At 38.4% G+C, this 17089-nt stretch overlaps 1 protein-coding gene across 5 annotated transcripts in view; it reads right to left on the bottom strand.

Annotated features, from left to right (window-relative positions):
- The window catches only part of cadm2b (cell adhesion molecule 2b), a 148095-nt gene that overhangs the window by 12068 nt on the left and 118938 nt on the right, over positions 1–17089 (bottom strand). For 3 of the 5 annotated variants that reach the window (XM_040037538.1, XM_040037539.1, XM_040037540.1), the window contains 3 exons: positions 14426–14575; positions 4476–4661; positions 4072–4209 (listed from right to left, as the gene is read on the bottom strand). In XM_040037538.1, coding sequence (XP_039893472.1) covers positions 4072–4209; positions 4476–4661; positions 14426–14575 — 474 coding nt within the window. The remainder of the gene's footprint in view (positions 1–4071; positions 4210–4475; positions 4662–14425; positions 14576–17089) is intronic. The other 2 variants (XM_040037541.1, XM_040037542.1) reach the window with 1 other exon arrangement.

The raw sequence follows: 17089 nt of genomic DNA, 5'->3' as shown, positions 1-17089 counted from the left end.
AATATTATTAGGCAGTTTATATATTGATGCATTCAGCTATTTAGTGAATAGCACAGAACATATAGACAGAATATAGGTAGTCTTACAAGAGGAGGAGTGAGACAGTAGCTGGAAATTGGCTGGGAAGGGCACTGCAGCCGGCTGACAGCCAGTGATCCTCTAGCTCAGAGTGTAAATTCTGAGTGACTGGGAATGTGAGGGTGTTATGCTGTATTTTGGTTCCACCACACAACTGGGCTAATTAGCTAAGGAGCTCTGTTTTTAAATGAGATTTTAATCTAATCTAATATCATAAGTGATTAAAAATGTAAAAACACCAATTAATATTAAAATTGGGGCAAAAAAAAAATGTAGCCTGTTCTCAAGTCATCTCTCTTTAGATGGGTAGGTATACGTACTATATCCTTTTACATTCTGACGAGCAGAGATGGGCAGCAACACATTACAAGTAATCTGATTACTTTTTCGAGTAATGAGTAATGTAAGGGATTACTATTTCAAAAAGTAATTAGCTTACTGTTACTTTCCTGTAAGCACACTGCATTACTGCGTTACTAAACCGTTGTGATTTTGTTTGTGAGAGAGTCTCATGACAATGACGTAAGCACATGTGACGTTAAAAAGTAAACTTCAAATCTGAGCAAGCACCTAGCAAGCTGCCACGGGAATGTGAAATTCACAGAGAAACCCCCGGAATTCTCCACTGACAAGACCGCTGCAAACCTCCATCGGCCCCACTCCTGCTAAACAGGTGAAAATAGCTTTATGAGCGACAGGATTTTATTTATTTTTTGCTGTGTTTTACTTGGGTCTATTTGAAAGAGTGAGTGTGAACACAAAACATTATTTTATTTTATATGCTGGAGAATGCAGAAAATAGGTTTAAATGTTAAAGAATTTCTTCAAGTCAAAGACTGTTGCATATAATTATATTTTTGCTTAATGCAATGTGCATAAAATTAAAAGAGGCTTTTCATTCGATTCAATTTTATATGATGGATTATCCATAAAAAATAGAATTGGGCTGAAAGGTCTATTGCTTTATTACGTATTCAGGCTGTATATCATGTTTTTGAAAAGTAACTAAGTAACTAATTACTTTTGAAAATAAGTAATCAGTAAAGTAACAGGACTACTTTTTTGGAGAAGCAATCAGTAATTAGTAATTAACTTGACCAACACTGGTAATGAGTAAAAAAGCAGTCAGGTCTAATGTTGGACTTAAGGAAAAGCACTGAAAATAACTCTAAACACTTTTCTTAAAACGTATCTTACTTTAGGCAGTGAGACACTGGCTATATAGGAAACATATTTCAGTATATGAAGCGACACACAGCCTTGATGGCCACAGGTATTAAAAAAATGGTAACTGCTTCCTTGTCAGAGCTCTTGTGAGATAATTGTGAGAGGAATGGGGAAAGTAGAGGAAAGGGGACAAAATGAATAAATAAATGACTAAAGATGAAACTGATATGATAGATATACATTTCACTGTGTACTACTGGGCTGTCAGCTTTTGTCAGTAAGACGATAGCACAATTATACAAATATATCCCTGATACCACAAGAAGGCTAGAAATTGCAATCCCTGCTCTTTCCTACAGTAACCGCTGCTGCAGACACTGTTTATATACTAAGAAAAGTATATGGATAAGAAATGAGTAAAACTTGCTCAACAAGAAGCGAGCACTAATTTAAAATAGAGGACAGAAATGTATTGTCGAACTGTACTGTAGGATAGCTGGACATTTTAAGTGTCTAATATGTCAAATAGAAAATTTCAATTTATCTCAAACCGCTGTGGAAAAAGGATAACTTTATGTATGCAAAGAGAGTAACAGTGGGTGGGTTTTTTTCTCAATAGATTACAATTTGAAGTCTAGCTGTCATTCAGCGACACAAGTAACTTGTATGACTCTATACTCTGTAAACAAATTATTTGACACTAGATGACAGTTGCATTTTGAGGTTTGTAATGCTGTGTGCCTCTAATATAAATTGTCGAAAAACAAATCATCAGAGCATGAAATAAATATGACATGTTTTTGCTATTACACCTTCTGTCGTCTTAGAGCTTTGTAGACTGGTCCCCCAGTGGGGATAGATTTGACTGACAGCAGACACTGGCGGCAATGATCTTCCACAGAAGAACCAATGGCAAAACATGCTGCTCCCACAACATACTCGCTAAAGAAAGCTTTAAAGCCACACCTACAAAAGACTTGGATCCAGAGCACTGATTGACATTCCCTGTCTTTGACACTTTGACATGGAAATGAAGTTTTTAAGTCAAGCCCTCCAGTCTCTGCTATGTTCTTTTTTTTCTTTGACTTGGAGATGCAACGCTCCTGATGTGTTTGCCCAAGCGACTTAATAAAATCCACTGTATGCCAGTAAAACTAATAAAAGCACATTTGTATACAACATACCAGTTTGGGGCAGACTGGGGGCACAGGATCTTTTTTAGAGACGCACAATTTCTACATATTTAAATGCCATTTTCTATATCACATATAAATAATGGGATTTTTTTCATTTTATCTTCACTTTATGCTTGCTTGTGAAACCCCGGTGAACAATAAGGCATTAAATTTTTATATCACAGCAAAAGGTATTATCCTGATATTTGCATGCATCACTCTTTGAACTCTGCTCGATTGCATTTTTATACTCGGCTTATGTGCACATGTCCATATATCCTAAGATTATATGCTTTAAGGCTTTAAGGATTTAATTGCATTCTAAAACATAAAGCACAAAAATATCATCTCATCTCTCACTGCATCTTGAGACGGACAGCAAGTCTGGTTGTGATGCTGTGTGCCAGCTCTCCACTAGCCTTTCAGGAATCTACGTGCATGTCATTTCAACAAGAAAACTTCATATCCCAGCCCCTCTCCCATCAATCATCATGCCATGTTGGCCAGACACAGACAGAACCACCAAGAAAAAGCTCTCTGGTGCAAATCTTCAATAAAGAGCAACTGTCACACTGAGCCTCCACAGCAGGCTCCATTACATTAAAGAGCTCCAAACAGCATATCTCAGCCATCAAATTGAGGAAAAACATTCCACTCCTATTTCTTAATGTTTTTGTCTTCCCCGTGCTTCTTAAAATCAGAAATAAGAAGGTGATAAAAGGTATACAACATAAAGTGCAGAGTTTCAAAGAGTTTGGAAAGCAGTGTACAAGAAAGTGAAAGCTTGTATGATTCTGTGGAACCACTGAAAACTTCTGCTGGTTTATTGTAATCACTGCACATCATGGTTTACCATCTGATATTGCACTGTTTCAGTGGGGTAGTTGGATTAAATTAGGTATCTGCTCTTTCCAGGTTTGTATTGTTACACATTCTTGTGCCCTTCTTTACTGGTTTTCCTTGCCAATCAATTAGCAAAAGACAGCTGAAATGCAATAGATCAATTCAGTCAATTATAACTTCTTTGTCTTAAAATCAAAATATACAGTAATTGTACAGTTTATGGAGGAGTCACTCAATCAAAAGAAGAAATTTAAAAGCTTGTGAAAATATGTTAGATATACTGTATAAAATATTCAGCAAAACACAAACATATGGGTTTCTAAAATTTTCTTTTTCTGTTTTATTTCAAAGGAAACGGCATTTTCGGGAATTTTGTTTACTGAAGCCCAAGAAGAAACGTTAGATTTGACATTTTTATATTTTTTAAGAACTGTTGTATTGGATGCTGTTGCTTTTTATGAATCGACTGACTGAATGCATCTTTAATTTCATTTGTGTGACAATGAACACTGAATGCAGAGATTTTTTTTTATTTACAGTTTTTAATTAGAATCAATAAAAGTTAGCTAGTGAACAGTACAATAGCATTGCTGATAATGCACCATGCAACTCACAGAACTATTGAAATACAGCCACGGGAAAAATGCATGAATATTTTAGCATAAAGAAATATAGCACCGGAGTGAGTTGACGGTAAGGACACCTATTAACAGATAGAAATGGACAGATGTGTTTGCCCAAGCGACTTAATAAAATCCATTGTACAATGAGAATACAATGGCTTCTTAAATCCACTCCACACACTTACCTTGGACCTCCTTGTCATTTCGGAACCATCGGATGGTAGCAGCTGGTTTGCTGCCTGATGTGGTGCACGTGAGAGTGACTACGTCCCCCTCCATTGCTGGCTTGGTAAAGCCTGTGATCTCTGGTCGTCCTGGCACTCCTGCAGTGCACAGAAATGTAAATCTACAATCTAACAACTAAAAAAATACTGTATGCACATTGAGTAATATCTCAGTGGGAATTCTAGGTGGATTTCTTCTAACAGCAACAAAAATAATTTATTTCAGATATCAATCTTTCTTTACAAGATAGTTTAACTTTATTATTACTATTTTTCATCTAGCAGACAATGTTACAGTCATGCAGTTTTTTAATGTCAGAACCTAAAAGCATGTGCAGGTGTTTATTTTCTGAGAAGTAATTCACCTATGGAGACTTCACCAAAATGCACATGCTCACCCAGAACAGTGAGAAAGGCCTTGGTGGTCCTGACAGGCATCGTGAAGAGCGAGCAAGTGTACAGTCCCTCGTCTGACAGGCTGACGTCATTGATTCGGATGGTGAGCTCCTGCGATGAGGCTCGAACTAGTTCAATTCTGTGATCCCTCAGAGCTATGCAAGAAAGGAGGACACAAAGAGTCATAGAGGGCAGAGGAAAGAAGACGTACAGTTAACTAATGAGCAAATGCACACTGAATTTCAGTAAGGGCAGCAAACGTGTAGAGGTACTATGAAATTCAGATGACCTTTACCAGAACAAGGCAGAATACACTGTGCTTTCAGTTATTTCTAATAGTTGTCAAATGCTGCAAACACATACTGTGGCCAGTGGTTTGAAACATTTTCTTTTGATTTCCATTCTAGGCTGACAGGCTTATTCACATTCAACGAGAATACAGTAGGCATCCATGGGACGCGCTGAAGCGTAGCGATAGAAAAAAAATACAGTCTGAGATTAAAATATTTTGGAGGGTAATCATTTACACTTTTAGCAGCTGCCTCTGCTTGTGCTCAGAGACGTGCAACAGTTACAGTGCAAAAGGCAAAATTTTAATACTGACATGGACATGTTTTCAGATCTTTGCACTGATAGGATTGTGTTGTACACATGAGCAGTGACAAAAGCAATGGGTAGATCGCACCCTGACCAAACCATAGAAACATATCTATGGTTAAAAAGGTGATCTTGTTCATGTCATCTTCTATACAATTTCAAATTCAAAACCACCTGCTCCGACAAGCGACCAACCACAGAGGGCAGGAAGGAAAGTGCCCTTCATTGAATAAATTGCACATTCTTAATCCTCAGTCCCCCGAGGCTTGGCCAGCGCTTTCCCTGCACCCTTTTTCATTTGAAGCAATTTGAACTCTATTGAATTGTACTACACAGGCAAAACCTGGCAAAATGCAGCAGGAATAGGTGCTGATTAGGATTTAATCATTGTGACCAATGTAATGTGCTGCCCTATCAGATAAAGAGCAAATCTATATAAAAATCATTAATCACCAGTGTTATTTCCATTTGATTTTAGTGATAAACATACACAGCATACATGTGATACACAATTAAATTAGATTGGGTGAAGTGGTTATTAGGTTTACACAGGCATAGTTCATTATCAACAATGCTGTTCTTCAGCTTCAATTACACCATATAATTTGATGATCATTATCGTGTAATCACACAAGCTAAAAAAACGAAAGAGGGAAAAAAAAGACATTGATGCCCCTAAGAAGTTTCTTACTAGAGACTTTTTGTAATCCAAGAATAAGGACTTGTGTAAATAAAAACAATCTTCAAGCAAGAATTAAAATTTAATAGCTTGCTGTCTGTGCCATCAGACAGCAAGCTTATTATGTGCTACAGGGCTTAATACAAACATTTGATAGTCTTACTGTAGCAAACAGCATCCTGAAACAAAGCTGCCTGATGTTCTTTGTAGTTAAGCATCCTCACTACAGAGCCTGAAAATGCCCAGAGGCTCTGGCAGAAAAAAGCAAACCCTTTGGTGGATGGATACATTGGAGAGGTTATGGGGTCTAAGCAAACACTGTACAGGAACTTGAAAGATATGGCAGTACGGGCTGGGAGGATCAAAGCTTTCAACAAGATGACATACAGTACTAGTCTTCCCCTGGCCCATATCCCTCTATCTCTGCAACGCACTGAGGAAAGTCAGAAGAAACAGGCCAACTTTTCTTCTTAACCCCCCCGCTCCTTAAAGCATCTCTGAGATGACGATAAATGGTCTGCTGTTGTTATGTAAAAGGGAACTGGTCAGAGAAAGCTGGTGTTTTTTGGTTAAAATTACGTCTAGCACACAATCTGGGTGTTTAAATACAGAATAATGTGTGGTTTACCACAGCAACTACGATTAGTTTGAAATTATGTTTCTTCACGGGCGACAAGAATAATTAAAAGTGCTGATTCTCCATGGTGATTAGTTAGCCTCCTTCCAATCTGCACCATTAGCACCCTTAGAACTCCACAGAGGCTTATTTACACATATTTTCAACAAATGCAGTAACAATCATTTCTATTATACTCCAAGGGGGACTTTCTTTATATTTCTTTGGTAAACCACAATTTTGTTGGATTCTGACAATTAAATTTAAGACTGCTATTCGCAAAAATTACGTAGTGGAAATAAAACCAACCTCTTAACAAAGTCTGCTACTCAATAGATGTAGGCTATCAGTTTAAATACCAAACAGTGACCGAAGTACAGTACAGACCAGTGATAATTTCAAATGACATTTAAAGGACCAAGTTGGATACAGCTCATTTTCTGTATCTTCTGCACAACACCATATTACTATTTGGAATTGAAATATATCTAAATGTCAGTAGCCGAAATACTTGTTCTGATAGGCTGAACCCACGCAAAAGCTGCCAAACAACTTACAGTTGAATAAAAGATGGTCATGACTGATACATTTTTGTTAGACATTCACTGGTACTACACAACACATGGGTCAATGACATATTGATAGAATGAGATGTACAAAGGTTTGAATAACCCAAAGACAGGGGTTATCTATTACTCAAACGGCATATGGCCAGGAAACCATACTACCAGAATCCAATCCAGGCTGGAGGCCTAGAATGTGGCCAGATCTGTCACAATCAGACCCAAATGCCAACGGCTGACAAAGCTTTTTTCCAGGTGCTTTAGAAAATCAATGTGATGAAAAGGTTCATTTCCCCCAAACCCTAGATAGCTCTTGCGCTGTTCATTCTGCTAAGGCACAAACATAAATCTGCACCCTGACCTTGTGTATGCTCCAGCCTTGCAGGATGGCAGCTTAATAGCATGGCAGCTGTACGTCTTCTGCGATGGAGGCCTTACCAAGGCTGTCTCAAATCAGTAAAATTGACACCCAAGTTCTCCCTCAGGGCAGGGAACGCTGTTGCTTTGCCCTTTTGATGCAAAGTAATGTTTGGCTCATTTCCCTGACAGTCCTTCGCACTACCAACCATACCAGTGGAAGACCAAAGTGAGGTCAATGGGCATAACCAAAGTTTTTGATATTTACTTTTAACAATCTAGGCATACTTTACTGAATATCACCTGCAGGTAATATGTTCCAAAAATTGTTTTAACACGTGAAACTATAACCCAGTTTTGACACACATAAGAAGAACAGACGGTCTGGTTAGAATAGCAATGACCTTAAAAATAAAAGTGCCTCGAAGAGCAATCATCACATGGCGTTCACGTTTCCACAACACTGAGGGGTGTTAAAATGTTTTTAATTCAAAACAATTAAGTATCCACCGACAGTTCTGATATTAAATGAGATTCCACATCTACTCATTAGTCTTGGAAGCTGATGGCTCTTGGGTTCAGCCAAAATATGTTACATGTGTACTGTTTCCCCATTTGGCCTTTTTTGAATGGCCTGTAACCACTTTGAGCTATTGCTGAAATGTGAAAGCACTAGCTCTCCTTAAGCGAGAACACAGGATCCTGGCAACTAACCCCTACCCGTTCTCCAGCCAGGGGCTCCACTCTTTGCAATTAGAGTGTGTTTGCTGCTAGCTGTGCACGCTCGGTGACTGTGTGGGCGAATCTGGATGTCTTCCAGGTCTATAGTGGTGCAGGCAGGGGGCTCTTTCCCACAACACATGTGGCTGCAATTAAGAAAAGGAAAGAGCCTTGTTCCAAAGGGCCATTGTCATTGCCCGTGCTTTCAAAGATCCCACAGAGCAGATGCTGCTCAAATTGGACTAATTTCCGGCACTTGAGGGAGCTAAGCAAAGAGGGAGGAATTTTTCCAGCAGCTATGTTGCGTACCTTCTTCATGCAGTGAATAATGAGATTTAATATATTTTTGTCCATTACTCAACTAACTAGCTTTAACTTGACCGTACACTGTGGAATTTCCTCCATCTATGCTGTCAGTTTCTCCAGATTAAACCCTGACTAAAACAAGTACCAAGCAGGATTATATAATTGTAATAGTTTACAATGTAGTCTTTTCACTTCTTTCAGTTGGGCCTTAAACTTCTAAGGGCCTTTAAATACAACAGATAATTACACTAAATACTTATAATATAAGTTACACATGAGAGGTTTCATAGTACAGTGGTTTACATATTTAGCTAACAAATGAAAGTTCACTGGACTGAGACCAGGAGGAGGCTCAAATCCCTTTGAGGTTGCATCAGGTGTACCAAATCAAACATGTGGCACCATCTGCTGTGGTGACCCCTTGTGAATAAGGGAGCACCTGAAAGTAGCTTTTATACATTAGAGTGCAGTGTGGCACAGATCATCATTTAGTGCATAGAAGAGTAGCTGTGCACAGAAGTGATCCTAGCTGAGTGTAGAGTGCCCTAATGGTAGATTCACATTTCAGTGAAGCTAGAGGTAAAGGAGTACACTTAAAAGCCCATTAGTCCCCAAAGAAATACATTAGTTGAGGCCATGAGGCACTTTTTAAATGTTTGCTGCCAATTACACTGGGAACAGCAAATCTATGCCTCGTCACATGTAAAAATTAGTTCCCCAAGAAGATTAGGAAAAATATTATGTGACATTTACATTTATGAAGTTAACATTGTGCTATGTTTTAATCTCTTACATCTTACTTAAATGTTTTTTGTTTGTTTGTTTATGTCCTTTATTTTATCTTATAATTTAAGTCTATGAATGAAGTATACAGAACTACAGTCATAATAATTGTAAAAGCAATAATGAGACTAATAATAATAATATGTAGTTCAACTGGAATTTTAAAGGTAAGTGTCACTCAGTTGCTGATAACAGACACACCATCAAATATGTGTTTTCTAGAATGGAGGCTTAAATGGGCTTTCATTGGTGCTCACTCCAGTAATTGCATCCTTGGTAATTATCCTTCATTCTCTCAAGCTAATGAATGTTTTAATGCTCACATTAGAGCATTCATTTAGCACATAACAGCATTTTGATTACTACAAGCCAATTAAGATCAATTTTGCTTTGTGACCTTTATGATCCAGACTGAATGCCCCAATTAAATGTCATGAATGAAGAACCATGAACTTCTGAGAGATGGAACTGAAATGGGGAGAAGTCTTTAACAATCTGCTATGGCATGTATATGCCGTATATTGCTCTACATTGCTCCACGCGCTGTAGATCAAATTAGCAATTTGCTATCTGCCTTTGACATGCAACCTGCAGTAGCTTTCCATTAATTGCATTATTCATATTTCCCATATCTGACAAAATATTCTGTTTCCATTCTGCATGCCTCACAGATGTCATTACCATTCTTTACAACCCTGCTGCTTACATTTATCCTTTTCTCACAGAAGCCAAAAGTGAAGTTAATCATAATGAAGACAGTAAAAGACAGCTCTGTTCTCATTTGCCCTGCTCAGGAATAGTAATTTTAAACTCCAGCAGCATATGAAAGGGATAATTCTACAAAAGACATATGGTCTAAATCAATTTTTTTCATTGTGGCAACTCACCACAGAGCTGCTTGCTTTCAGTAACCACTAATCAGCCTAATAAATGAAGGATGCATTGGCCTAGCTATTAAGCCTATCTGTCTCCCTTGTCTCAGGTCTGTGGTTTGTCTGAATGCTGGTCTTTGCCTTAGTGTTGTCTGAAGCCTGTGAGGTGGCAACAATCAACCAAGACTCAGATGCTCATAATGGATGAGGAGGCGCATGCCAAAGAGCCAGCTGGCATGAAATAAGAAGAGGGCTGTGTTCAGCTTTAGACAAATATGCAGAGACAATCCAACACATATGGATCGGATGTGGAAATCTAGCAAGGTTAACAATCTCAAGGTTTCACTGAGCCTGTTATGGGACAGGATGAGATATCATTGGCTCTCTCGCCCATAATACATATCGCTTTAGTTGTGACCAATTGCACTGTCTCGTTCCTACCTGCAACCTAGGCCTTGTTTAATCTTTTATCCTTTTTGCAGGTTTATCACACCATCGCTATGTAGAGAAGTTTTAGTTTTTGCATGATGCACTGCTGGAATTGTGTTTCATTTAAGGAATCCCAGTGGGTTTATAATCTAATTATGCACTGTTGTGATCCTTCCTTTGCTGCATGTTGTTATTAAATCAGCCAAAGGTCAATTGGAGTATTCTTGGGATTAAGTATAATACTCACCATGAAATAATTAACAATAGTTGATTATTAAAATGCTTTTTGTGACTGACATTTTTGTAATCATGCAAATCAAAATGTGAAAGTTGTGTGAGATGTTACAACAAAGAAAAATTATACAAAGTGCAACCACAATTCCAGAGATCAAAGTTGTGGTTGCACTTTGTCTGATGGTCTCCTATACCAACAGCCCCTGATGGTTTCTTTCAAACCCCTTTGGCAAGGCAGTTGTAAAACTGCCAGGCCTTTATGAGTTACAGACACTCTGGGGAAAAACTGTGCATAATTAGTGCCATCATTAAAACAGTTATTATTTTTGCCCACTGTTAGGGTAGCGGCTAGTGGCCATAGCTAATAATAAAATGATAATGTTAATGTTGGCGTTAGGGTTATGGGTACTGCTGATCTGTAAAAAGTGGAAGGTTTCTCTTAAAATCCCAGAGTAAAGCATTAAGTAGCAACTAGACAGAGTTTAATACAGTACAGTAGTGATCATAGGTGTTTATTGTTCCAAATCTTTGCTATTTTTTTGGCATGCTATCAAGTTTTTCATTCTAGTAACATAAAACCCAATTATCAGCCAAAAGATCTAAAAATGATGCACAAAACTGAAGCACAAGAGTGCATCCTTTAATGTGATCCCTTGTATTATAACACCAAATACAGCTTGCTCACGTCTGCTTGTCGTCTAATAACAGTAAACCATGTTGGCAAGGGTGAACAATTACAAATGACTTACCTTTACCATAGGAGTGGCTAATCAGAAAGCTGTGCCTTGGAAGATGTGTTTTTTTAAGTGAAGTATTTTTCCTGGCCATAACTGATGTAACTGAAACAAACAGTGTCAATAATAATTCCAAAGACATTGCACAAACTACACATAGTTCTGTTAAACTGGAGTAGATTTATGATATTCAGTGTTTTTGAAAGACACAGAAATCCCTTTGTCCTTGGCTGTAATGCAGTTTTAAAAAAATCTAATTTGTCAGACCTGAATTAAAATGGAACAAATTATAGCTCGGGCAAAGATCAGATTTTGTCTTACTTTACCCAGAAGCTGTAAAACTCAATTGAATATGGAATGTCAGGTTTTTTTTAGTTGTTTCACTTTACTCTGCTATAACTTCTCAAAGGAATTTAAAAGGTCATTTTAATACTCCTTTTCCTCTCGCACAATTTTAGATCAAACTCCAAACACATCCAGACACATGCCCTTATCTTTAATACCAAGCTTGAGGGAATGACCAAGAGTAGATTTCAAAAAATATGCCTCATAGCATCATTACTCCTATGTGTTATGCATCCAGAATCACACATAAAAGCGGTGAAAGCTGAATCGCCTTTGGATTACACATGCACAATGACAAACTCCCCCCATCCTCTCTGTGAAGAGAGAATAAAGGGAACTTGCATGAGCTTCAAATGGTTACATATGGCCATGTTGTCATGGATTCCCAAGAGGATTATAGTATGCAGAGGTGGACAGCACACAGAGACAACAAGCACAAAGGAAAGGAGATATCTATCAGAACATCAGGAAAAAAAAATAAAGCCATAAATCTAAACACTAGAAACAAGAAGGGCTACAAAAATCTAAATTACTCCGTGACAGCAGTCCACAAGCAGCTGTTCATGAGAGGGAGAGAACAGCTTGCCTCAAGCTCAACCAGTCTGTAGCTAGTTGTTGGACTGAAAGGTAGCATAAGGTTGAATTTAACATTTTTCATTGGCTCTACAACAAGGCACAACAAACGGCAGAAGAAGGACAGTTGCAGCCCTCTGCCAAGCAATTAACTGGTGATTTGGCACAGCAGAGATTTCTTCCCAGGTGTCCCACCCTGTTCGTCATATGAAGCCTGTGTCATTCCACGCCTCCAGTTTGTCCTGATAGCCTCACAGACATCGTATTTGTTGTGCCAATAAGGCTTTTCATTTGGCTGTAGGAGATGAAGAGGAAGTGTTCCCACACTTAGCCCTGGCAACCTCTGCTGAATGGACTATATTCATTTTGTCATCCTTATTGCTCAGGAAAAGGATTCTGTCATCCAATATAAATTGTTACCCAAGAAGGGCAAAATGGCTCACACGTATTGTGCTCCCCAAGCTCTCCTTACATGCTTAAAGCAACAGCATTGCAGATTTACAAGTAGATGCAGCTCTGCACTCACAGGAGATAGGAACATATTATAGCCAGCCGGTTTCATTTATGTTAAATTAAAAAAAGAAGTTGATTCATCACGTCACATCTCTTGATAATGAAGAAGAGTCTTTTTCAGGTATGATCTGGTTCATTTGAAACTATAGGTGTCTAACAAGTCTAATAAAAGTCAAGTTACAATGGAAATACAAGTCAAACGTGAAAATATAATTTTATTGATATAGCACCAAAAGACAACAACAGTTGCCTCAAGGTAAGAAAACAAAAATATCATTGTTGTCGTGTCACTATGCCATTGTGTTTAAAATGTTTTTATCAGAAATTGCAGTTTCCCATTTCCACAGGCTTAATAGCCGACTGGCATGCATGACCACTGGGCCTAAACTAACGCCCCATCAAATATTATGAATTTCTACATTGTAAGATGTTTTATAAGCATGAGCTACAGCACTAGCTAATGTATATTATCAGCCAGCTGTTGCCCTTAACTGTTAATGATGCAGCCAGTCACACTGTGTAATCTAGGGAGGGAAAAAACATTTGCATTATGTGAAGGAAAATATCAAAGTGACGTAATCAGAAACATTTAAAATCCATTCCAAATGATTTTTAAAGGCTTTTACCTTTGACATGTTAAAATACCAAAACTATTATTCTCTCCAAAAATACGGTTTGGCTCAAAGACCGGATCCTTTGGTCACATTTACACCATTCACATAAGAGTATCTGTTTAAGATTCAGTTAACTTTCATTTAATTGTATTTGGAAGTAATTTCATCTAATAAAACACCTTAGACCTCATTACTAAATCCAATCACTTGTGAGGGAGAAAGTATTTCTTCAATCCAGACTGTGACTCTCATTCTGCTGGTTCACTCTGGCATCTCTCCCTCTTATCAATTGTTATTCAAAGGGAAAGTTCATCTTCAATCACTGAACCAATGATATTGTATTAGCAGCTACACCATAAATGAAATGGGTAATATGCTGTGAGAAACACTGAAAGATGAACACCCCAGCCCTTCCATACCAGTCCAATGTTATACTCCCTTTCACCCCAATTCCAATTTATCAACTCTAGACTTTTTGTCACCTTTAAATTGGATTTGGTTGGTGAGAGCACATTATAATTCATTCTGGCTGAGGCCGTGTTTCACAAGGTTGCAACACTGTACTTCCTTTCCAGAGTGACATACAAACAGCTATACAAATGTAGGGCAACTAAAATACTAATTAAGCCCAATCATCTTACAATCCACAGGCATTACTGTGCTGTAAACAACACTGTCAGTGTTTCATGATTACAAAAGTGCAATTCAAAAGCAGTCTATTTCTGCTTAGTTTGTGCCCTGGGACATCAATGGAGATACACATTCATTAATAGTCTCCTTCAACATTACGAGTGATGCATTTATTTCTCTCGTATCATTTTTTCCCCCGTGTTCAGTCAAACAGCGTGCTTGCAGGCAGGGGCAATTTTGAATGCTCCAAATTTAAAAAATTAATGAATAAGACTCTTGTAATATAATCTGCCTAAGACGTCTTTATCTCATTATCTAATCATCACAAGCATTTTCCCTGTGAGTATTACTTACCTTTTTTGTCCCCAAAGAAGAGAGTTTGTTGTGCAGGGTTTGACCACTGGAGGGAAGTGTTATCATTGTAATCCACACGACAGGTCATGTTGGCTATGGCCCCCTCCACCACCGTCACATTCTGAGTTATGGGGATCTGACCCAGGATACCTGTAGGATTATAAAACACAGTTTGAGGTCATGGTTGTGACATGAATAGATTGCTGTATTGGGCTAGTTTTTACTGTCCTTTCACAGAATCACATTAATGTACCATTTCAGGCTTGACACCTTGCAAACTTAATGTTCTGTCATATTGCCCAGTTCCATTAACGTCTTCATTACATCACAGTAAACCAAAGATAGCTTAATGGGAGCCTGGTTGTCATGGTCCCCAGCCTTTGACAGCTGTAGAAGACAGTGATTTTTATCGTGGAAACAATGGTAGGTTTTAATCTCCCAAAGTGCTTTCCTTGCTTCCTTATTGCTGGGCTCTAATTGGTAGCATGGCCTAATTAGAGGTAGTCATGTTCTGCTGTAGAGTGTATAGCTGCAGCTGGGTGGTAAATTGACACATAATCCTAGACACCGTGGGCCTTCGATCCGAGTGACTGCCGTGCCCTGAAACAGCCGCTCGTCACAGTGTGTAGAAGACATCCAAATGAGGCCTAATCACTCAGCCTTGCTGGATTTTACCTTCTTATTCCACATTTGTACTTGTCGTCTCAGCATAGTCCCCTAATTACATTGCAGACGCATTTCTATCCCGCCTGTGTTTTATTGAACTCTGCCAAGCTTCAGAAACAGATGTCTAAAACAATACTCCTTCGTAGGGAATTGTGATAAGACAAAGTGTAGGCTAATATGAGCCTGAGCAGGCTATACCCTTAAAGGATAAATTGTGTTAAAGCAATAAAGCTTTCGAGTTCATGCTTGAAACTAATGTACCGCCTTTTCCTGGATACATTTCACTGTCTAAAAGCTAATCTTTGCACATTTTTTTCTCTTGATTTTACACGTCTGCTTTGGTTTCCATTAGTACAGTAATATGCCTGAATTTGAAGGTGACATTGTCTCTCCCAGGTACAGTTCACCACAGGGACATTTCAACTACGGGAGCAGCTGTCTGCCTCATTAGTCCAGCTCACACATGGGAGCAGAAGAGGCTGGGACAGCCATAGGTCTGTGGACCTTCCTTGACCTCGATTGTCCTGATGGAGACCATTGTCAGAAAGAGGTGAAGGTGAGGCTGACTATAAATAGTAATAGGAAAATATTCCAAATTACACACATTACATATACACCATATACATCAGCCACGGCAGTAAAATCACTGACAGGTGAGGTGAATAACACCGATAATGCTGTTGCAATGCAATGTTGTTATAGAAAACCTTAGTTGCTTGGATTCATGCGGATGTTAACTTGACGCATCCTGCATAAAGTCTGTTGCAGAAAAAGCAATGGCACATCAGTCTCCACCAGCAGTGCTCCACCCTCTAATCGACAGGATCTAAAGGTCCTGCTACCAATATTCCAGTGCTGGAGACCACATGATACCCCCACAGCTCTTGTGTCCATTCCGATAGGAGCACCAGTTGTTTTAACAACAAGAAAGGGACCAACGCAATAGCACACATTTGCTGATTTTAATATTGTGGCAGTGGCTTTATTGATCAACTACCTGCTCACTGCTCAATCAGTAACACTTCTCAAAATGCATTTTTAAACGCTTTCTTTGATATTTGTACAGATTTATCATTTATTATTGGCTTTTATCATCTATTATTACTGTGTATTGCCGCATCATTTAATCTCATCATCATTATTATTATTGCTCAAATTACTAATGAAATGTGACTTAAAAATGCCATCATCACAATAATTCAAATGCAGCTGGGTAGGAAATGCTGATGCAAATACATTCTGTGGGGGGGTACCATGTGGAGGTGTTGTTGTCAGTTTCTGCTTAGCTTTTTTTTTTTCTTCATATAATCTCTTCGGTATCTTTGCTGCATGTCTCCAGAGTATACTGTTCACTATTCACAGAGAATGCTATAAAAATAGGTAAAAACCCAAACAGTAATAAATATCACTGTCAGTCCCTCAGGTTTTACCCCAGTTTGAGTCAAAAAACCCCTAAAATTTCTTTTAATTATGCCTGTCAAGCCAATAAAGGCTTTTCACATATTCAGAGGTATGGCTATGCTGTGAATATTGTTTTTGGTGGTGTTTTCATGGTTCAGGTGCACTGGAGCTAACTGATCTTTACTTAATAAATTCATGAAATTCCACTGTCTTGACATTCTGTAGGAGTCTAGAGTGAGAAAATGCTGTCCTTTCTGAGGAAACATAATCCCCAGTGCCAGCTACAGAGTGTATTTCATTTCTTCTTCTTCTTCTTCTTCTTCTTTTTTTCTTTTTTGAGATTGTGAGTGGAGGGCGGCTGGCTTTAATTCTACAGAACAGTGGCAAACAATATTCTAGAAAGTCAATGAATCACAAACCGCTAAAAGAATACTACACTGTCCTGTGCAACCATGTACACTAACCTTTAAAGAAGCATGGTTCAGCAGCATACTACAGGTGCACAGAGGTGTGTGTAACAACATGTATCCATGAAGGATTTTAAAGGTAAGGTAGGGAGAATAATTAAGCATTCTTGTAATTACCTTATTATAACCG

The sequence above is a fragment of the Simochromis diagramma genome, unplaced genomic scaffold (assembly GCF_900408965.1).
Source record: "Simochromis diagramma unplaced genomic scaffold, fSimDia1.1 OVJJ01000463.1, whole genome shotgun sequence".
Classification (NCBI taxonomy): domain Eukaryota; kingdom Metazoa; phylum Chordata; class Actinopteri; order Cichliformes; family Cichlidae; genus Simochromis; species Simochromis diagramma.
The sequence above is the reverse complement of the archived record's forward strand: the minus strand, read 5'-3'. Positions and strand labels throughout refer to the sequence as shown.